This window comes from Eupeodes corollae, chromosome 1 (assembly GCF_945859685.1).
Source record: "Eupeodes corollae chromosome 1, idEupCoro1.1, whole genome shotgun sequence".
Taxonomy (NCBI): Eukaryota; Metazoa; Arthropoda; class Insecta; order Diptera; family Syrphidae; genus Eupeodes; species Eupeodes corollae.
The window spans coordinates 128,631,230-128,651,349 of record NC_079147.1 but is presented as its reverse complement, the minus strand read 5'-3'; the positions used below and the strand labels follow the sequence as shown (position 1 = coordinate 128,651,349).

The 20,120-nt window shown below is 31.7% G+C and overlaps 1 protein-coding gene across 1 annotated transcript in view; it reads right to left on the bottom strand.

Moving 5' to 3' along the window:
• Nucleotides 1-15,597: 15,597 nt before the first annotated feature.
• LOC129953692 (uncharacterized) overlaps nt 15,598-20,120 on the bottom strand; it is a 61,727-nt gene continuing 57,204 nt past the window's right edge. Inside the window, exon 6 of the mRNA XM_056067028.1 lies at nt 15,598-16,671. Coding sequence (XP_055923003.1) covers nt 15,763-16,671 — 909 coding nt within the window. The 3' untranslated portion in view covers nt 15,598-15,762. The remainder of the gene's footprint in view (nt 16,672-20,120) is intronic.

Here is a 20,120-nt window from a genome sequence, read left to right as displayed (position 1 = left end):
AAATTTATTCAAAACTAGGTCGATTTTTGTTTTTTAACAGCTAAATAGGGTGTACAGAATTGAATTTTAAATTTTTATAGAAAAACATACAAATAAATAAATACAATATAATATAAAACTAATTTGAAAAATTAACCTTAGAGGTATCAATGCCTTAATTGGAAAGATATAAGCCTAATATATAAGGTATCGTGATTTTGACAGAATGCTAGTGTTTCTTGTGTGGAGATATCATTATGATAGCACTTATTGCTTCTATGGAACTCTTCGATTCATATAGTCCAGAATATTTTACTTTTTTCGGTTTTAATCTTTTAAGGTCTTTTCTTGTAAAAGATACAAACATACTTGTTAGTGCATTGTATGCCGAGTTTGCACCTTGTTTCAAGAGTTTTTTTCATCGGGCATTTTAATTAGCATGTCTAGGAATTTAGCAACAAAAACTTCTCAAAAATTGATATCTTATCAGTACAAATAGCCCATTTGACTCTAGTATATGAGATCTTACTAAAGAATTCGTAGATAGTTTGAGGTTTAACTGCAAGTACTGACGAAATCAAAATTATTACCGAAAAGCTAATCAAGAAAAAAAATCCTTTTGAAAACAAAAAAATCCCTTTTAAAGTGAAGGGAGATTTTGTACCTGTTATCTTTTTGGCAACACTGATTTAAACAGCTGACGCACGTTTTTTTGTTTTGTTTCACTGTCAAACATCTTCAGTTTGGTCTATAATTGCACCATGAATCGTCTTACAAAGGAACAAGCGAATGGACCCCTTGAGGAGCCATCAAGTTCAACATCTGAAATAATCTTCAAAAATTAAATTATATGGACCGTACTATCCATTCAAATAAAGATTTCATGTATTTTTTCGAATTGTATGTGTTTGTTTATAACTTTCATATAACTTTTAAAAATTCACCCTTTATAAATATAAAATAAATAAATACCCTTTATAATATATATATATTTCTTATAGTACTATTATGAAGAGGAACGAACGAAGCGACATCTGAGAGGCGTGGAGATGAATTAATTTGATCCCTTTTTTTCATACCCCTCAATAGTTGTGGAGAGTTGAGAATGATGGAAAATTTAACAATAATCAACGATAATTAAAGAATAAAAAATAGAGAAGAACATAATGTGTGTATGCATATAATACTTCAAGGGGAATGATTTTACGGTTTTGCTTTGGCTAGAAACAGAAAATATGTAAACAAAAATAGAAACAAAGCAAAAAAATATTAGAAGAGTACTTTTTGCGGTTGGTAGTACAAAAGTTAGTACTTTGAAATTAATTACCAAATGCTTAAATAATTCTTACAACAGGTACATGGTAGTATTTTAAAGAGAATATAAAATATGATAATAATAAATAATTAATAAAAGGTATATACATTTTTAATCTTATTAGGATATTGATTTGTGAAGGGATTATAATAATAATCCAAGGCTGAAGAATGAAAAGAAACGCTTTTAGCTTTTTATTAAAATTTTCTTTTTTGGAATATAAGATAATAGAGGAAATTCTAGAATATTCTAAATGCGAGAAGCGACAAAAAGTAAATGAACTAAATTAAAATGTAAGAAAACAAAAAAATGTGTTCCAATAAAAGAGACAAAAGTTTATTATCAAATAATAGATACAAAACTGAATCTTAAGTGTGATTTGCATTTCATAATTTCAACAATTAATGCGCTGTATTTTCTGACGTTGAGTGTTAATTTAAGTACTAGGATTTGTAGTAACCTTTGGTAAAATATTGACGTAATAATATGCGTCAAGACCATGAGTTGTGATATCTTTCGTCTTAAAGAGGTTTAACTATTCCAGAAATATTTAAATATTTTTGATACAAAGTGACTTTATTTGAAGAGGTTTATATTTATATTTTTTATATTTAATCTAAAAAATATATTTAAAAAAGCATTAAAATTTAATTTTATGATATCAATTTGTTGTTCATAAGTTTCCTACATACAATTTCGAAAAAAATCTATAATTTCCTATGAAATATGTGAGGGATACATTAAAAATTACTCAAAACTATACTTTCTTGAAGACTTTTCATTCCTTATTTGCCACAAGTTGCAATATTCGTGGTGCGAGGTACTGTAAAAGGCATAAAGAGTTACGAAGGTAGTTAGTAAAATGAAAAAAATATTTTCAATACTAACCGCAGGAAGGCACTCCTGTCTATTTCTATACTGTTTTTTAATCATGTTTTGTAAGTTACATACTTGTTCTTAACTTTTGAATTTGAATTTCTAACTGTGCGAAGCTCTTCTGTTGCATAATTGTGTGCGTTGTTTTCTTTATTAAAACTAATATTTGCCATTTAATAATAATAATTCTCATATTATATTACAATTAATATTATTAGTGTTTATTTTTTTTTAATTTTTTGAGCTATATTTAAAAGTACTGCCGTTTGTGCTGTGCAAAAAAAACCCTTTTTAAGCAGTGAGTGAGGATTTATATTGTAGGTAGTTATTATTTACTAATAATTAAAAGTTATTTTAGTATACTTGGTTTTTATATTCAAGTAAATTTTAATTGAGTGAGGATTTAAATTGTAGGTAGTTATTATTTACTAATAATTAAAAGTTATTTTAGTGTACTTGATTTTTGTATTCAAGTAAATTTTAATTTTTTCGGTGTCATTTTGGATACCTATTAAGTAGATTTTCTGCACATATTTTTTTTCTTATCAATAGGGTGTTCCTTATAATTATCTTTATTTCTAATTTTTTTTTCTTAATCTAATTTTGGACTTAAGTTTTATATAACTTTCAAATTGAAATGAATTTAATATTTTATCTTTTATAAACCAAAAATTTAGTGAAATATAATTTCTTAGCAATTTTTGTTTTATACATTATAAGATTTTTACAAAAAAGATTATTCTTTTAACTATTATAAAATTGATTTTTATTTAATAATATATATAAAATATATACATTTTATTGCTTATATACTGCTTTTATTTACAGATATTTTTCGCTTATTAATAATTGATTGCTTTGTAGTACATATTATTTTGCTTCAATGGTTGTCTGTTGCTACTTTAACTGCTCTCAGCAGAAAAGTGTGGGTATATCCTTTTTTAAGTTAATAGTCTTCAGACTATAATTTCTGAGAGACTTTTCAAGAATGGATGTTTTGGAAAAACTGGCGGAAACCTGTACACAACAAATCATGAAAGGAAGAGATAGGATTCCAACAACAAACTGTTCAACGGAACATCAAGAAACAATAACAAAATTTGTGCTGATCGGACTGATCATTTTGGACCTTAGAAGACAAAAAAAAAAACTAAAGGAAACAGTAAAAAAAGAAGAGAAATATGTTTAAGTTTAATTTTTAAGTTTTGAAATGTAAAATCAAAAATAATGTGATATGTAATAAAATAAAATAAAAATAATTAGAACAAAATGCATTGTAATTTTTAAATTAAATATTTATTTCTTATCTTTTTTAGGTGTTCCGGAATATTTGTACGATTATATGTTACATTTATTTTTAATTTTAATCTAGATGTTCCAGTTTATACTTATATAGTTATCTTAATAAATTTAGCATTTTTTTTAAATATTTGTTTTGAAAACATTGCACGGCTTAAATATTAAGTAGTTTAGATTAGCAGTAGAACGAGGAATAGGCCTATTGGGGACACCTCGAAAAAAAAGCGTCTAGTATTCTACCCCATTAGGTGATGTGGAAAAGAATACGAAATACTCTTTTTTTTTTAATTATAGGTACTATTTTTTAACAGATTTTTTTAAAATAGGTAAGTATAGTGAAATGTTCTATGTAGTACATATAAATTTTTCATTGCATGAAGTTTTTATACAAAAATTAAAAATTCAATTCAGTACATCCTGTTAAGCCGTTAAAAAAAAAAAAATCAAAAAACGGCCTAGTTTTGAATATACATATAAATGTGTGTAATTTTGATTGTGTTTATACTTGATACGTACAAATAACAAATAATTCTCAATAATAACAACAACAAAACAATTAAATATATTTAAAATCTTCAATACAACATATGCCAAATATGGCAACATTTCATTTTACACAAAAATTGAAAATTTAAAATCAAACGAGAATTTTTAAATTCAAAATACCTACAACGTTATTGTATACATAGCTACATACATACATATGTATTTGTATATGCCAAATATGGCAACATTTAATTTTTAACAAAAATTGAAAATCTAGCAAATATTATTCCTTCTTGGTTTGAAATTTGTATTTTGTGCATTTCTCTCGAACATATTAATGCTTATGAAACTAAAATAAATTTACTTTTCTCATTCTTTCTTTAGTAATTTTCTCCTCATTCTTAACTCTCCACCAAGCATTTTGATACAGGCAGCGCCATAAACGGCGTGGAGATGAAATAAAAATGTTCGTTCCATAGGAGTACTATAAGAAATATACATATATACAATGAACGGAGCTAGACTCCATTATGTTCACTCGTATTGAGATTCTTTGTATTCGCAGGTTATGTCCTAACTATAATAGGCATAAGCTAGCATATGGGCGCATAAGTAAACGTGCGAATACAAAGAATCTCAATACGAGTGAACATAATGGAGTCTAGCTCCGTTTCGTTCAATTTTTCTCAGTTTCGTTAACTTAAGGAAACTTAAGCAAGAGCGATCCCAGTCGCTCGCCGCATAAGTAAAATCTGACATGTAGATATGTGAGCAAAATTGCATTATGGCTATGTAGTAATTTCGCAAACTTAAGTGAATTTTCGTTGTGTTTTTGACATAAGCTTATGTTTGCTTATGCCTATTATAGTTGGGCCTTAAGTCAGGACTCTAGATAATATATTTTCTCTATGCCAGCGACTGGGATCGCTCTTGCTTAAGTTAACGAAACTCGTAATGAGATTCTTTGTATTCGCACGTTTGCTTATGCGCGCATATGCTAGCTTGTGCTTTAAATAGTTGGGCCTAAAGACGTCGTCGACGTGAACTCTTTGCATTTATGTATCTATGTACATATATCTATTTTCTTTATTTTAGTATTGGTTTCAGATTTCTATATTTTCTGTTTTGGGGTCGACCGTTGATTTTGTTTTCAATGCCAAGCAGTTTCGGATTGTTTTTTTTTATGAAATTAAATATTTAGTTTGGCTTAACTTTCCATTACCGAAGCACGAAATTTGACTCGCGGTTTTTTTTATTTGATTGATATGTGCAAATAAATAATCACTATAGCAATTTTAGAGCGAGACAACATTTTTTTATTTTAAATTAATTTTCAAGGATCACATTTTACATACAAAACACGTACAAATGGTTACGATATGGACTACGATCTTTACAATTAATATTTACATTTTTAGTATTTTTATTTCATTAAACTAAGATAGGATTTTCTTTCTTTACTGTTTGAAATGTTCATTGAATTTTCAAGACGTTTGTTGTGTTCTTTCTTTTCAAACTGCGTTCTCCACAGATTAGATCTTTAAACCATTCTGGGCTATAGAACTTGTTATGCATATTATTTTTATACCCTGTTATGGATGTCATGCATATTATTATTATTCCCAGACGCAAAGTCATCATAAAAATATTTATAATTAGTTTACTTGAATTTCCATGAAATATTTTATGTATTTGTCAGCACAATCTAGCTATATATAGAGGTGTAAAACAAACAAAGGTGGCTTATTAGAACTCAGAACGTTAAAGTATTATTGTCGTCGATCATTCAAGTTAATAAATAAATATATTCAAAATAAAGAAACAAATTTTTCACTTTCAATTAAATTTGTCGTTCAAGTAAAGAAAAGGGAAGTTTCTTGTTTCTAGTGTGATAGTGTTAACTACACACATCATTTAAAATATTCATCAAAGAAGATAAAAAGAAAACGTCGGACGGAAACACCAGGGGGAGTACCCAACCTAATTGAAACCTCGCCTGAAGATACATTCCTTTGAATTTGTCTGAACCTCTAAGTCAGGCATAACACTTAATTTGGTGGCAGCGGTGGGATACATAAAGGAATAATTAAATTATCATCGATGGATATTCTCAACATATTTTTATTATCATTGTGAGTAACTAATCTCTTTGTAAAGCAATTGTTTCATATTCTATATAAGTGTAAAGTGAAATATAATACATGTTTTCCAAATTCCGAGAATAGTTTAACACATTGAGTCATAAAGATTATTCTGATAGTGAAGATAGTCAAGATAAGTCAAGATAGAGACATAGGAAGTGATAGTGAAAGAAACGTAGGAAGAAATACAGAGGTTAGCAAATATAAAGATAATTTAAATAGTGTTGAAAATAGTGACAGTGAAGATTTGATTGAAACGATGGTTGAAGTTCGACTTAACGTACTGATTTCTTTTATCCCCACTTTTACTGGAACAAGTGAAGAAGTGTTTAATTTTATTGATGCATGTAACGACGCCATCGAATTGGCATCCGATGCACAAAAAGATATACTTTTTAAATATATCCAAACAAAAATTCGTGGCAATGCAACATCTATTCTTATGAATAGAGAAATTTCAGATTGGGATTCCTTAAAGAAAGAATTAACCCAAGTTTTTAGAGAACCTCATAGTGCGCTCCAATTACATAGAGAATTAATTTCAATTAAACAGAATAGAGAAGAATCAGTAGTACATTATCTGCAGCGGGTCGAAACCTTGCAGAGGCGTCTATTACAAACCAAATTATCAGATGTAAAAAGCGAGCATAAAGCAGGGCAACTAGAATATATCCAAAATGAAACCTTAACGGTCTTTATCAATGGATTGCGTGAGAGGTTATCAACGTATGTGATAACTCAGCGCCCTAAGAATCTTTCAGAAGCAAGCAAATATGCTTGTGAAGAAGAACAAAGAATTAATTTGTTCAGAACAAATACCCAGAAAGATTATACTTCAAAAAATTAAGCCAGAGTTAATTATCAAGAAAGAAATTGTTATAATTGCGGCAAGCCGGGGCATATTGCTAAATATTGCAGGCAACCAAAAAAATATCAAAACTCAAATAACAAACGATTCGATGAAACTAAAGAAAGTCCAAGTACCTCGTCCTCTGGCAATAGAGATTTTAAGCAGAAAAATTTTCAGTAAGCTGTATGGTCGATGAGGCATCCGTGCAGCTTAGGTCCTTGGATAGCTTTGAAAGTCCTTATGTATTAGTTGAAATCAATGGTGAACAAAAGAAGTTAATAATAGATACAGGTGCTGAGGTGTCTCTCTTCAAAGCTTATTGTGTTTATGAAGAAGATATAGATAAGCAAAATACAATTAAGTTCAGTGGAATAGGCGGTAAAACGCATGAAACCTTAGGGAAAACAGAAGTAGAGGTCAAATTTCTTCCTTTTAATGGAAAATCAAAACCTAAAAACATAAAGTTCCAAGTAATAGAAAATAATATATTAGGAAAGTACGATGGCTTAATTGGAAACCATTTCCTTCGAGAGGGTGGCTTTTCAATTAACTATGTAAACAATACTATCAGTGGAAAATTCGGGGAAATACCGTTAAGATATCTCAGTGAAGAAGATGTTATAAAAGGAAGGTCAGAAGTCTTTAGGACTGTTAAAGTTGATGGTAATTTAAAAAGGGTATCATAGTTCCAAATTGTGTCACTTTAAATGAAAATGGACAGTGTTTGGTCTCCATTGTAAATACTACAGATAAACTATGCTGTCTTAAAAATGTAAGAATTATTGGAGAAAATTTAAGCGAATTTGAATTTCGTGAAAATAGATCTGAGATAGTATCGGGAAATATTAGAACCGACCATTTAAATAAAGAGGAAAAAAGAAGCTTAATAGAAATAGTAAAAAAGTTTAGTGACATTTTCAGTATTGAAGATGAAAAATTGTCAATGACCTCTGCAGTAAAGCACAGGATACGTACAAATCCAGGGGCAGAACCTATATTTACTAAAAGTTATAGATACCCAAAAGTTCACGAAGAAGAAGTACGCGAACAAGTTCAAAAGTTAAAAAAAGATGGAATCATCCGTGACAGCAGTTCTCCTTGGAGTTCGCCGTTGTGGATAGTTCCGAAGAAAACCGATGCAAGCAATAAAAAGAAATGGAGAATGGTAATCGATTTCCGTAAATTAAACGATTTGACTGTTGCGGACAATTATCCATTGCCAAATATAACAGAGATACTCGATCAGTTAGGAAAAGCTAAATACTTTTCCACCTTGGACTTAACGTCCGGCTTCCACCAGATTCCAATGGAAGAAGTGGATATAGAGAAAACGGCCTTTAGCACTCCATACGGTCATTTTGAATATACAAGAATGCCGTTTGGACTGAAGAACGCTCCAGCCTGTTTCCAGAGATTAATGAATACAGTTCTGGCAGGACTCCAAGGCATAAAATGCTTCGTCTACTTAGACGATATTGTCGTATATGGACAAAACTTGGAGGAGCATAATAATAAATTAATTGAAGTTCTTGAGCAATTAAGAAAAGCTAATTTAAAACTTCAACCCGACAAATGTGAATTTCTGAGAAAAGAAGTCAATTATTTAGGGCACGTCATTACTGATACCAGATCCGAAGAAAATTCAGAGTATCGTTGAGATGCAGGCACCGGTAAATATTAAAGGTATAAAATCCTTCCTAGGGATGATAGGGTATTATAGAAAATTCATAAGGGACTTTAGTCGATTTGCCGAACCAATGACTAGACTACTTAAAAAGGATGTTGAATTCATTTGGGGTCAAGAGCAACAAAACAGTTTTCAAAAATTAAAAGAATTAATAACAAAGTATCCGATATTACAATATCCGGACTTCAGTAAACCTTTTATTATTACGACTGATGCTTCCAATCGAGGTATTGGAGCCAAGAATTCAATGGAAAAGACTTGCCAATCCATTTCGCCAGCAGGACTTTAAATAAGTCTGAAACCAGTTACAGCACTACTGAAAAAGAGTGCCTAGCTATAGTTTGGGCAACCAAACAATTTCGTCCATATATTTATGGGACAAAATTCGTCATCATGACAGATCACAGACCATTGACTTGGTTATTTCAAGTAAAGGATCCAGGCAGTAGGTTAGTGCGATGGCGTCTCAAGCTCGAAGAGTTTGACTACACTATCGTCTATAAAAAAGGTAAAGAAAACGTGGTAGCAGACGAATTGAGTAGAAATGTTCGAATAACTGAACAAGAAAAAGAAAAAACATGGCAAGATCTATTAAGTCTCTTAGAGGAAGAAAATATAGAAGTAAATAAAGAAAACGAAAAAAATCCAAATAATATAGAACTAAATGTAGATGAAGAAAACTCAGGAGAAAATAACGAAAATATTTTAGTAGATGATCCGACCACAGAAAGTGAAAAATTTTGTGAGGTAGAAGCAGGACAAACAACAGATAAAGAGGAGGTAAATGACCCAAACAGAAGACAAGAAATACTGCAGGAGTATCATAACGGTTTATTAGGAGGTCATACAGGTCAAAAAGCAACATATGCTAAAATGAGTGGGAAATTCAAGTGGAAAGGAATGCAAAAACACGTAGAGGAATTTATCAGAAATTGCCCTCAATGTCAAACTGAAAAAGTAAATAGAGCACCGACAAGAAACCCTATGAAAGTTATAACATCAGCCGACAGAGCGCTAGAAAAAATCATGATTGACATGATAGGTCCAATGAAGGAAACAGAAGAAGGTTATAGGTTTGAACTAACAATCCAAGATGACTTGTCTAAATTCATTAAATTCATTCCACTGAAATCCAAAGAAATGAAAACTGTGGCGAATACTTTATTGGAACAATGAGTAATGAATTATGGAATGCCAAAGATTATTTTATCAGATAATGGCGCCGAATTCTGCAACTCATTATTTAAAGAATTGTGTGAAATTTTGAATATGAAACACATTACAACGAGTGTCGCTTATCCACAGGCCAATGGAAGTGTAGAAAGAGCCCATTGTAGATTATTGGAATATCTAAAATCTACTGAGAAAGAATTAGAAAATTCCGCAGATTGGCATACTCGAATGCCTTATGCAGGATTTTGGTACAATAATACTAAACATGCTACAACTGGATATACACCGTATGAAATAGTATTTGGTTTTGAAGCAAATAAACCAAGTGGAGTTGACCCATATAACGAAAAGTCGATGTTTGATTATATCGATGAATTAAAAGCTAAATTGTATCAAACACAAGAAAACGTTAAAGCAAATACTAAAAGATGTAGACAGAAATCTAAAATTAGATATGACAAGAAAATAGGAAGACACATTAATTATAAAGTAGGTGAACAAGTTTTGATAAGGAATGATAGGAGAGGGAAATTTGAAAGCCAATACAGGGGACCCTTTACTATACTGGAAGTATACGATGATTATTTGATAATCAAACTACAAAATAAAAAACAGAAAGTCAATAAAGCTAATTTGAAACCTTATTTTCCAGGATATCGTTCGTGAGTCGAATCAAGCCGGAGAATATCAAAATAAGAAGCTTGCAGAATCACACTGGGTTATATTTTAATCATGTAGGAGATGGAAAGGAAATTTTGAAAAACGTATCATTAGTAATGAATTTAGATTTAGCACCATTAGAAGAATCAACTGTAACTATTAAAAATATGTTAAATTCCATAGACAACCTTTGTATAGAAACTAAGACAGGGTGTAAGGAATTCCAACAGTCAGCGAGACGGGAGGTACTAAAATTAGATCATAGAATCAGAATAATTTCAGGAATAATAGGAAATCCAAAACGGCAAAGACGAGGGTTAGCAAATGTTATAGGTACAGGTCTTAAAGTTCTCTTTGGAACCATGGACAATGAAGACGCTGAATATTATCAGAAGGTAATTCAAAGTATCTCTAAGAATGAGGATAGAATTAAAAATGGAATGGAAGAAAATATTAAAGTCTTAAGTCACCTTAATAGACAGGTGTTAGATAATATAAAAAACAGTAATGTAACAATAAACAAAATCAATGAAGCTATCAACGAAATCAATAAAGCTAATTTAAAAGAAACTAGTCTTAATAGAACAATTATTCTCAATTCATATTTTGATGAAATAGTGAGCAAAATTAACCATAAATTAATCCAGCTAGAAATAGAAGTAGAAAAGATCATTGACAGTTTATTATTCATTCAAGCAGGAATTATTCATCCAAGAATTATTGAACCAATAGATCTACTCAATGAGTTGCGCGAATTAAAGAACCAGGAAATTTTAGCTATAGAACCTAATACGGAAAATTATTCGGAAATATTAAAAATTATCGAAATAACGGCCTTTAGTAGAAATCAAAAGATCGTAATAATTATAAAAATTCCTATAGTATCAAAAGAAAATTATGACATATATGAAACGATTGCTATGCCCAAAATTGTAGAAAACGGAATTGTAATTTTAGGCTTAAGTAATAAATTTCTTATCATAAATAAAAACAGAGAAGAATATACTTTAATAAAAGATTTAACCAATTGCAAAAATATAAATGAAAAATATATTTGTAAACCTTTATTGCTAAAAAGCACTATTAGTGATGTAAATTGTGAAGTAAATATTTTTATGAGAAAAAGAGCAGATAATTGTAATGCTAAAGTTGTAAATTCTAAAGTTGAAATTTTTTATAAACTTAAATAAAATACTTATTTGTATACAATCACTGAAGAAACTAAATATAATTGTAAATGTAAAAATGAAACAGAACGTGGGAATTTAGTAGGGTCTGGAATAATAACAATTAATAGGAGTGGCGTATTAGAAACGTACGATACAACAATTAAAACATTAGATATTGATGCAGAACTACCATTAAATGACAAACACTCATATGGGGATCTCGAAGATTGTTGCATAAATATCAAGCTGCGAGAAGTAACAATATATCAAGAACCAATGTCGAAAATAACAGCAAATGATATTCATGAGTTACAGGATCTCTCATCAGAAATTCAAAATCAAAGGAGCTTTTGGGCAAAAACATTTGAAGCAATACCAGAGCGATCACAAGGAGTTCTGATGTCTATATCTGGAGTGATAATAATCTTATTAATTGGTTATACTATGTGGAAATGTGGATCGGGTGGAAGGACCACTATATCGTTATTTAATAGATGTTTTAACAAAAGGCATCGAACCAACCCAGAAATGACAGTAACAGTCCGAGATGACAGCCACATGAGTACATCAGCAGAGGCCCTGGAGCTAAGAACACCTAAAACCAATCTCAGGATAAAGTATCCTTAGATGTGTCTAAAAGGGGGACGTGTTATGGATGTCATGCATATTATTATTATTCCCAGACGCAAAGTCATCATAAAAATATTTATAATTAGGTTACTTGAATTTCCATGAAATATTTTATGTATTTGTCAGCACAATCTAGCTATATATAGAGGTGTAAAACAAACAAAGGTGGCTTATTAGAACTCAGAACGTTAAAGTATTATTGTCGTCGATCATTCAAGTTAATAAATAAATATATTCAAAATAAAGAAACAAATTTTTCACTTTCAATTAAATTTGTCGTTCAAGTAAAGAAAAGGGAAGTTTCTTGTTTCTAGTGTGATAGTGTTAACTACACACATCATTTAAAATATTCATCAAAGAAGATAAAAAGAAAACGTCGGACGGAAACACCAGGGGGAGTACCCAACCTAATAGAAACCTGGCCTGAAGATACATTCCTTTGAATTTGTCTGAACCTCTAAGTCAGGCATAACAAACTCTGTTTCTGTAATGGCTAAAGATACTTTATTAATTCTTATGTTGATAATTTGAGGATTTTTTCTGTATGTACATACATATATGTTTTCGAAAAAATGTACATATTTGAAGCTTGAAAATTTCAAAACACTCATTGGAAGGTGGAAATAATTTACCGAAGTCTGATTCTGAATTTAGGTCTTTATGATGAATAAGAAATACAGAATTTTCAGTTAGTGATTTATCTGTTTTAATTAATGTTTTAGTGCAATTATGGCATGGTTCTTTCATCAATTTGAATAGTTTATAAGAACAGTATCCTGAAAAATAACGAATGGACATGTTTTTTTTTGCAGTTGTTGAGCTAGATGGCTGAATCAAGACAACTTATCATGTCAAAGTGCGGATTAAAGTTTGCGGCTGTATCGGCTCTTCGTTTGTATTATTTACAACAACAAAGCAAAATGTAGATTGAGTGAAATAATTTTGGCAAATAATTAATAATTTTGGCAATAATTGATTGAATTTCAAATACATTAGAATCTATTTTGTTCGCGTTGCGTCAAATAGTGTAATAATTTTTTTGAAAACATTTAATGTTGATTTGGCCTTTCTTTTATCGTTTTTTGAAAAAGCAGAAGCTTCACGCATTGCAAAAATTCCCAATGAACACTGTTTGAAAAAACTTGAGTGGCCAAGCTTAAAGAAATTTTTGAAAATTTGTGGGGTCCACGTGTGCTTAGCTGATTTTTGGACATGCTCTTACAAGGTTCTGTGAGTCAATAGCGTATAGTTCCCTCACAAGTCACAACACAACGTCCCAGCTAAAAACAGCTCCATTAAGAAGCTACAAATATGAAGATATAAGGTTTCTTCGGATAAATTCCACTAGATGAGGTGCATCAAAACATTCGTGAACAAACAAATGTTTGTCGTTTTTTTTACCGCTTTTGTAAACAGGCTTGGACTTGATGAAGTCTTCCAAGTCTTCCAAGTCTTCTGCATCTAAGCATCTTACCTCTTGCTTCAATTCCAGAGCGAGACAAAGACTCACAACATAGTTCAAAACATATTTAAAATTGAAGCAAGTCCCCTAATCATACAGAAATAGTTTACCTTCAATAGACATTTCTTCAAAAGTAAGTACTACATTTCTACTGAATTCAGGTAATTGATCAAATTTGTCTTTATTTTTGATAAAACTTCTTCGTGATAACCTGTAGACAGGAAGAAGTAGGATGAGGAAGATACAAATCACTAGTTTCCCTCATAAAGTTATAAGAACAGCATTAAAAAAAAGTTTTTAAAAATCTTGCATTTTTGCTTATCAAAGGCAATGAATCCATTAAATTTGAATTGTTTTTGTGTTTTTTGCTTTATTTATTTTATTTGAGAAACTTCCTACTTTAATTTTTCTTTTGAAGCTTTTTTAATTGCTTTGTTTTCTCACGATCCTCAATTTGTGTTCAAAGAATATATTTTTTTTGAATGCTTTAATTGCAAAATTTTCTTTTTATAGTCTTGTTCATTTTTTTCTGTGGAATTCTCAACACTCACTGCAGTAGAAGTATTTCCATCCAAAATGATTAAAACTGAAGTAAGGTTCAAGTTTTTCAGATGAAATATTAGGTTTCAAATACGTTTTTGAGTCCAAAGAATTAAAAGAATTACTGCCAAGATATTAGCTAGTAATAGACTCTTTTTAAGATATTTTTTTAATATACAATTTTTTCTAAATGAATCTCACAAACATAGAGATTATTTGGAAGATCATCTTCTAATTTACAAGCATCCTTAAAAAGATCATTGTTTCCGGATCATGTGCGTCTTAGCACTACAGGAAGAAATACTGCATTTAGCACGGTACCCGTACCGTGTTCATGTTCATGTCTTAGAAAATACAAATACTAAGCTTGTTTAGTACTTATCTGAAAAAAAATAAAAATGTATGTAACATACGCTGGCAAGCAAGCAAAAATTTCAAAATTCATATTATTTGTAGGCTGAAAAAAAACAAACCAAAACCTGCTTTGCACTGAAATCAAAATCAACAATCATCTCCAAAGCTGAAAATACTGAAATCTGAAACTAAAAGAAAGAAAATAGATATAGTAGATACATATATAAATGCAAAGAGTTCTAGTCGACTGCAACTATGACGACGAGGACGACGTTTTAGGTTGTGGTTGGATGGTATGTTGAAATTTCGGGGGTATGTCAGTGTTTCAAACAGGTATGAGAATGAGGTGTGCTAGATTTCCTTTTCCATTTTGTATCCGGGTTTTAGCTTGTCGAATTTTTTCTTTAGATGAATAGTGATTTTCACACTATTTTACTTGTATGATCATACCGAATTCAAGAAATAGAATGACTAGCGTCATTTACAAATAAAAAGAGAACTAAAGTCGATGATGACCATATTCTGTATATTTCTCTTTTGCACATATTTAAAATTCCTGCCGCGTATTAAGATAAATACTGTAAAACTCTGGACAGATCCAAACAAAATATACTTTTGAGTACAATAATAGTTAGCTGGTCACCTCAGATGCTTTTGGAAGGTTATGTTTGTGTTTGAGGTATACACGACTTGATATATAAGACATCGAAAGTCCACTAACTTAAAACAACAATTTTAATGTTAACACTTGGTCTCCTGAACTTACCCTTTAACTTAATAATTCTTAAAAATCTAGTTTATTATTGTAAGCTGGGCTAGGTTTTGATCTATAGGTAAGGGTATCTTGATATGTCACTCTAAATAAGCCCAATAAATGGGGTTTTGCCCCAAACCAAAATGAATGTCTCTTATTATCGTGTTCGTTGTTTGTCATTTGACCTGCAAGCTCAAATTTAAACGCTTACACAATGCTAGATGATTTTCAGATTAAGCTATATTTTTCTTGTTTTAATAAAATTATATTACAGTTTATGAAAGATTGCTTGATGCAAGAACTAAATTAGCCCATTAAAATCTTACAAGAAATCGCAAAGTATGTAGTTCAAAACCCTTCACCATTTTAGTATTCTATTTAGCTGGTTTATATCTTTAACCAACCAAAGAGTGCAGATCGAAAGTTGCTTACTGTTCCAATATGATCATCAGTTAGAGGCTCATTTTCTCCAATACTGTTGTTAATTGATGAATTCGTTATTGAATTTTTATAACTGCTTTTGATAACACCTCCAATAAGCATGTTGACGCCAGATTGCTTCAAATATCCTTTATTTTGTTCAGTATCCATTTTAGTTTTTGTATCTCTTTTCCTTACGAGTTTTTCATTTGAATCAAAAATAAATTTTAGCCTTTTTTCCCTATCGGTTCGGATTGGAAAGGTTATAAGAGGATCTGAGTGTTTGTTTTGAATAAGTTTTTTTGTGAATTCAGCTGTTTTATCTGTTTGAATATATTCATTACTTGTGAAATTCAGTTTAGACTTCGGTGGAGTTTTTAAGTGAAAAATTTGTTTAGTTTTTGGATCCTGGTTTTTTTTTTTGGGGCTGGTATTAACATGAGTCAGCGATACTCTATTTTTAAATGTGAGCGAATCTTGTTGATTTAAATGACTGTTCTGGGTAAGTATATTCCCTTTGCTTAAGCTTAACGATTTTTGACTTTCTTTTGTTGAATGGAGTGTTTTTGAATCAAAAAGTGGTATTCTACTTGGTTTTACTCTATTAGTTACCTGGCTGTTTTTTTTACACGCGTTATAAATTTTCTGGTCATGAGCCAGAATTCCACCAATGTTTTTATCTCTGTTGATGGCTTCAACATTCTCATAGAATAAATGTTCAAAATTATTTAAGTATTCCACTGAGCAGTTATTATCGTAATCATGTTTATAGTCAGATATATTTTCAATTTGTTGCATTAAATGCTTGGATGCATTTTTTTTTATAACGGATGGTATGGTTTTTCGATCATTGTGCTCCGGATATGATCTTCTTGCCTGCAAAGAATATACAGACGTGATATTATATAAACCTGATAAACAATAAGTAATAATTCTTAAATATTTTAATTCTGACAGTAACATAGCAAACTAAAACTTAACAAAAACCTAGTTATCAAACCTCAATATTTAGGTTATTCTATGAGCAGTTGTTACTAGTCGGAAACAGAGCAGTTAGTTCGAGACTAAGCCAAACAATAGATGAAAGGAGCAAATCTAAGGATACCGATTAAAATGTAAGCTCTTCAATATTAAAAGTAGATCTTTAAAGTCGCATGATCTTATTATTTCTGGTACTTTCAGTTTATTCTCCATAGATACGTTTATGGCTCAAAATCACCAAGGTTGCAAATTTCAAAATTGGTTTTATGACAAAAAAATTGCAAGCTAAAATGATAACTTTTAGCTTATACTGTTTTGAAATTTGTATATTAACAGGGCAGCGCACAGAATTCTATAAATATTTTTTATTATTTTTCTAGGTTTGATAAAATCAACAAGAACAAAACGAAGCATATAATTTAAGCTTTGATTTATAACATGGGTGTATTATATGTCTATATTAAATTAGCAATAATGAAAACAATGCATACACAATCTTCTACAAGGAAAATACGTCAAATCATGTCCGGGAACGTTCCCGGAATGACCGTTCACGAAATGACGATTTTAAATAAGAGCGCCCTTTGACTATACGGCGGCCATCTTAAATGCGATCTAACTTTGTCAATAGGAACATATTAAAGATTTCGAGTCGTAAAAAAGATTTTCATCAATTATTAAATATATTGATGTACGCTCTACGAATAATAAATAGAAAGGTGCTTAACATTTAGATATAAGTTATTTCACGCAAAATACTCTGACAGACGGCTTTGTTATTGTTCTTTTCTCGACTGACGTTTGACACCGAATGGCTGGATTTATTTAAAATTATTTTTGACCGATTATCAATATGTTGACTGAAATGACTTGTGCAACATTGGACAAACTATTTTTGCATTTTTATAGTTAAAAATATATAATCTTTTAGTATCGTTCGTTCGAAATTATTTTCTATGCGTGTATATTGATTTCATTTAAAATTCACCTTATTAATTTTTTGTTTCAATTAAGTCAAGATTTAAGGCATTAAATTGCTAGCAAAGCCAATTCTGCACCTTTGAGCCTTATGTACCACAACTACTGTCAAAATTGTATTTGATGAAGTATATTATTATTATCATAATTATCATTATTATTGTTATTATAATAATTATAATTATTAAATAAAAAAATAAATTAGCTGGCGCAACAGTCCATGAAGAACCAGGGCCTAGTGACTTACAACTCTCAACCATTCCTGTGTGCGGGAAATGTTGTCAGGGATGGAAGGGACCTACACTTTATATACCGAATCAGAACGGTTAATTTTGGAAAGCTCTTTTCATGACAAGAATTACTCTTGGAGGATTTGTCAATTGCTCGCAAGAGGCAGTACATGTGAAAACTTTTTTAAATTAAGGTGGCATAGGCAGGGATTGAACCCAAGACCCCTTGCACGATAGTCCAATGCAGTAACCATCACGCTACGGGTATGAGCGGGTTGAGGATTTGACCCTGTGTGTCCTTTGTGGAAACCAAGGGCACCCGGCTAACTATAGGGGTTGCCCTAAGGTCCAACAAATAAAACAAAAACAGGCCAGAGTTGGAGGAATACGTTGCAAAGCACTCTTACAATTACAGTAAGATGCGCTGGACTCGTTTCACCAACGCCCTAGCGAGACAACTTCGTTCGAGTGACATAGCCCCACCAAACAACAGAAACCTGACAAATACAGAAATTGACCAACATTTACAACAGATGGACGAAATAATAAAACAAACGATGGAACGGACAATACAAAAAGTACAAAGAACGGAACCAAATGGACGCTTACAGAAACGCGACTATTGACGAACTACGTAAGCACAAGAGTGGCTTACTGACAAGACTCAAAAACTTGTACAGACGACTTACAGACCCACACGACTTGAAGGTAAGAACACTGAAGTGATCAATAAAAAATGTCAATCTGTTGATTAAGGAGAACTACAGGTTATCAATTAATAAGTACTGGGACCGCAAGATCCGGTCAGTTAATTCCAATGACCCCAGTATATTCAATAAAATCAACAAGATATTCAGTAAAAAGAACGATAATGACCATCCGTGTCTGAAACTCCAAAGAACTGAAGAGAACAGAGACGTACTCAGGACAGCGCAAATAGATCCAGAAGAAGCCATCTTTGACGATGACTTTTACATAATTGAAGATCCGAAGAAAAAAGTGGAGGCGGTGGGAGCTGCTTTCCAGCAAGTGTACAAGGTGAATGTTAGCATTCGCCCCAACCACGACCTGGAAAACAGAGCCCTACTTAATCACTTTTACCTTCGAAATGATATGGCACAATGCCGATCTGAGAACCGCGGTTTCATGCGTCAAATCTTCGGTCGATAAGTCTTCGTCAGCATCAGTAAAGTTTTCTAAAAAATCATTAATAGCGCTCTGACTAAGTGGGCTGCGGACAACAAAATGACACAATTCATGCTGCGTCTAAGCTCGTTTCTGATATCTAATTGAATAAATCAAAACAACAATGCACAGGTGCTGTTATGGTTGATTTGGAAAAAGCCTTTGACACCGTATGGTTAGAGGGTCTTTACCTAAAACTGAGCAGGATTGGCATAAGCAAGCCATTGTTGTATATACTTTATGATATGCTTATCGGTTGAAAGTTTGTTGTCAAAAGTGACAATTTAACTTCTACCACAACATTCTCAATTAAAATTGGTTTCCAAAAGGGAGCGGTGAATTCACCTTCTTCAGCATTTGCATCAGCGATCTGATGGGTAGTCTTACAAAGACAATTGCGTACGCCGACAATCTAATTGCGTACAGAACGGCCCGAAAGTTTGAGGTTATTAGAATTCTCTTGCAGCTTGATTTCGACAAGATTCAGCGATATTGCGACTACTGAAAGCTGAAAACAAATGTCCAGAAGTTGGAGACAATTCTGTTCCGGACTCCGTTGGCTGGGGCCACGAGGAATACGTGCAAGAATTGGTGCAAGATGGTCATCGTTGATCTATACGAGCAGCCATTAGCGAGCAAAAGTGTAGTGAAGTACCGCGGTATTTGGTTAGAGCAGTATTTATGTTTCGACAGACATAAATACTGCTCTGACCAGGGCCAGAGGAACCTTCGCTCTGACGAAACGGTTCAACGTTGCCTTAACAATCGAATCTTCTTATGTGCATTACTGTTACAACGGGGTCCTATACAACGGGGCTCGAATCAACAGATTTGGCAATTTCGTAATAAAACTCGTTCGGGGTCACATTGCACTCGTTCGGGGTCACATTCCGGTGCATTCTATCGGAACGACGAACATTTTGAAAGTGCACGCTTGAGCGTCTTCATTCC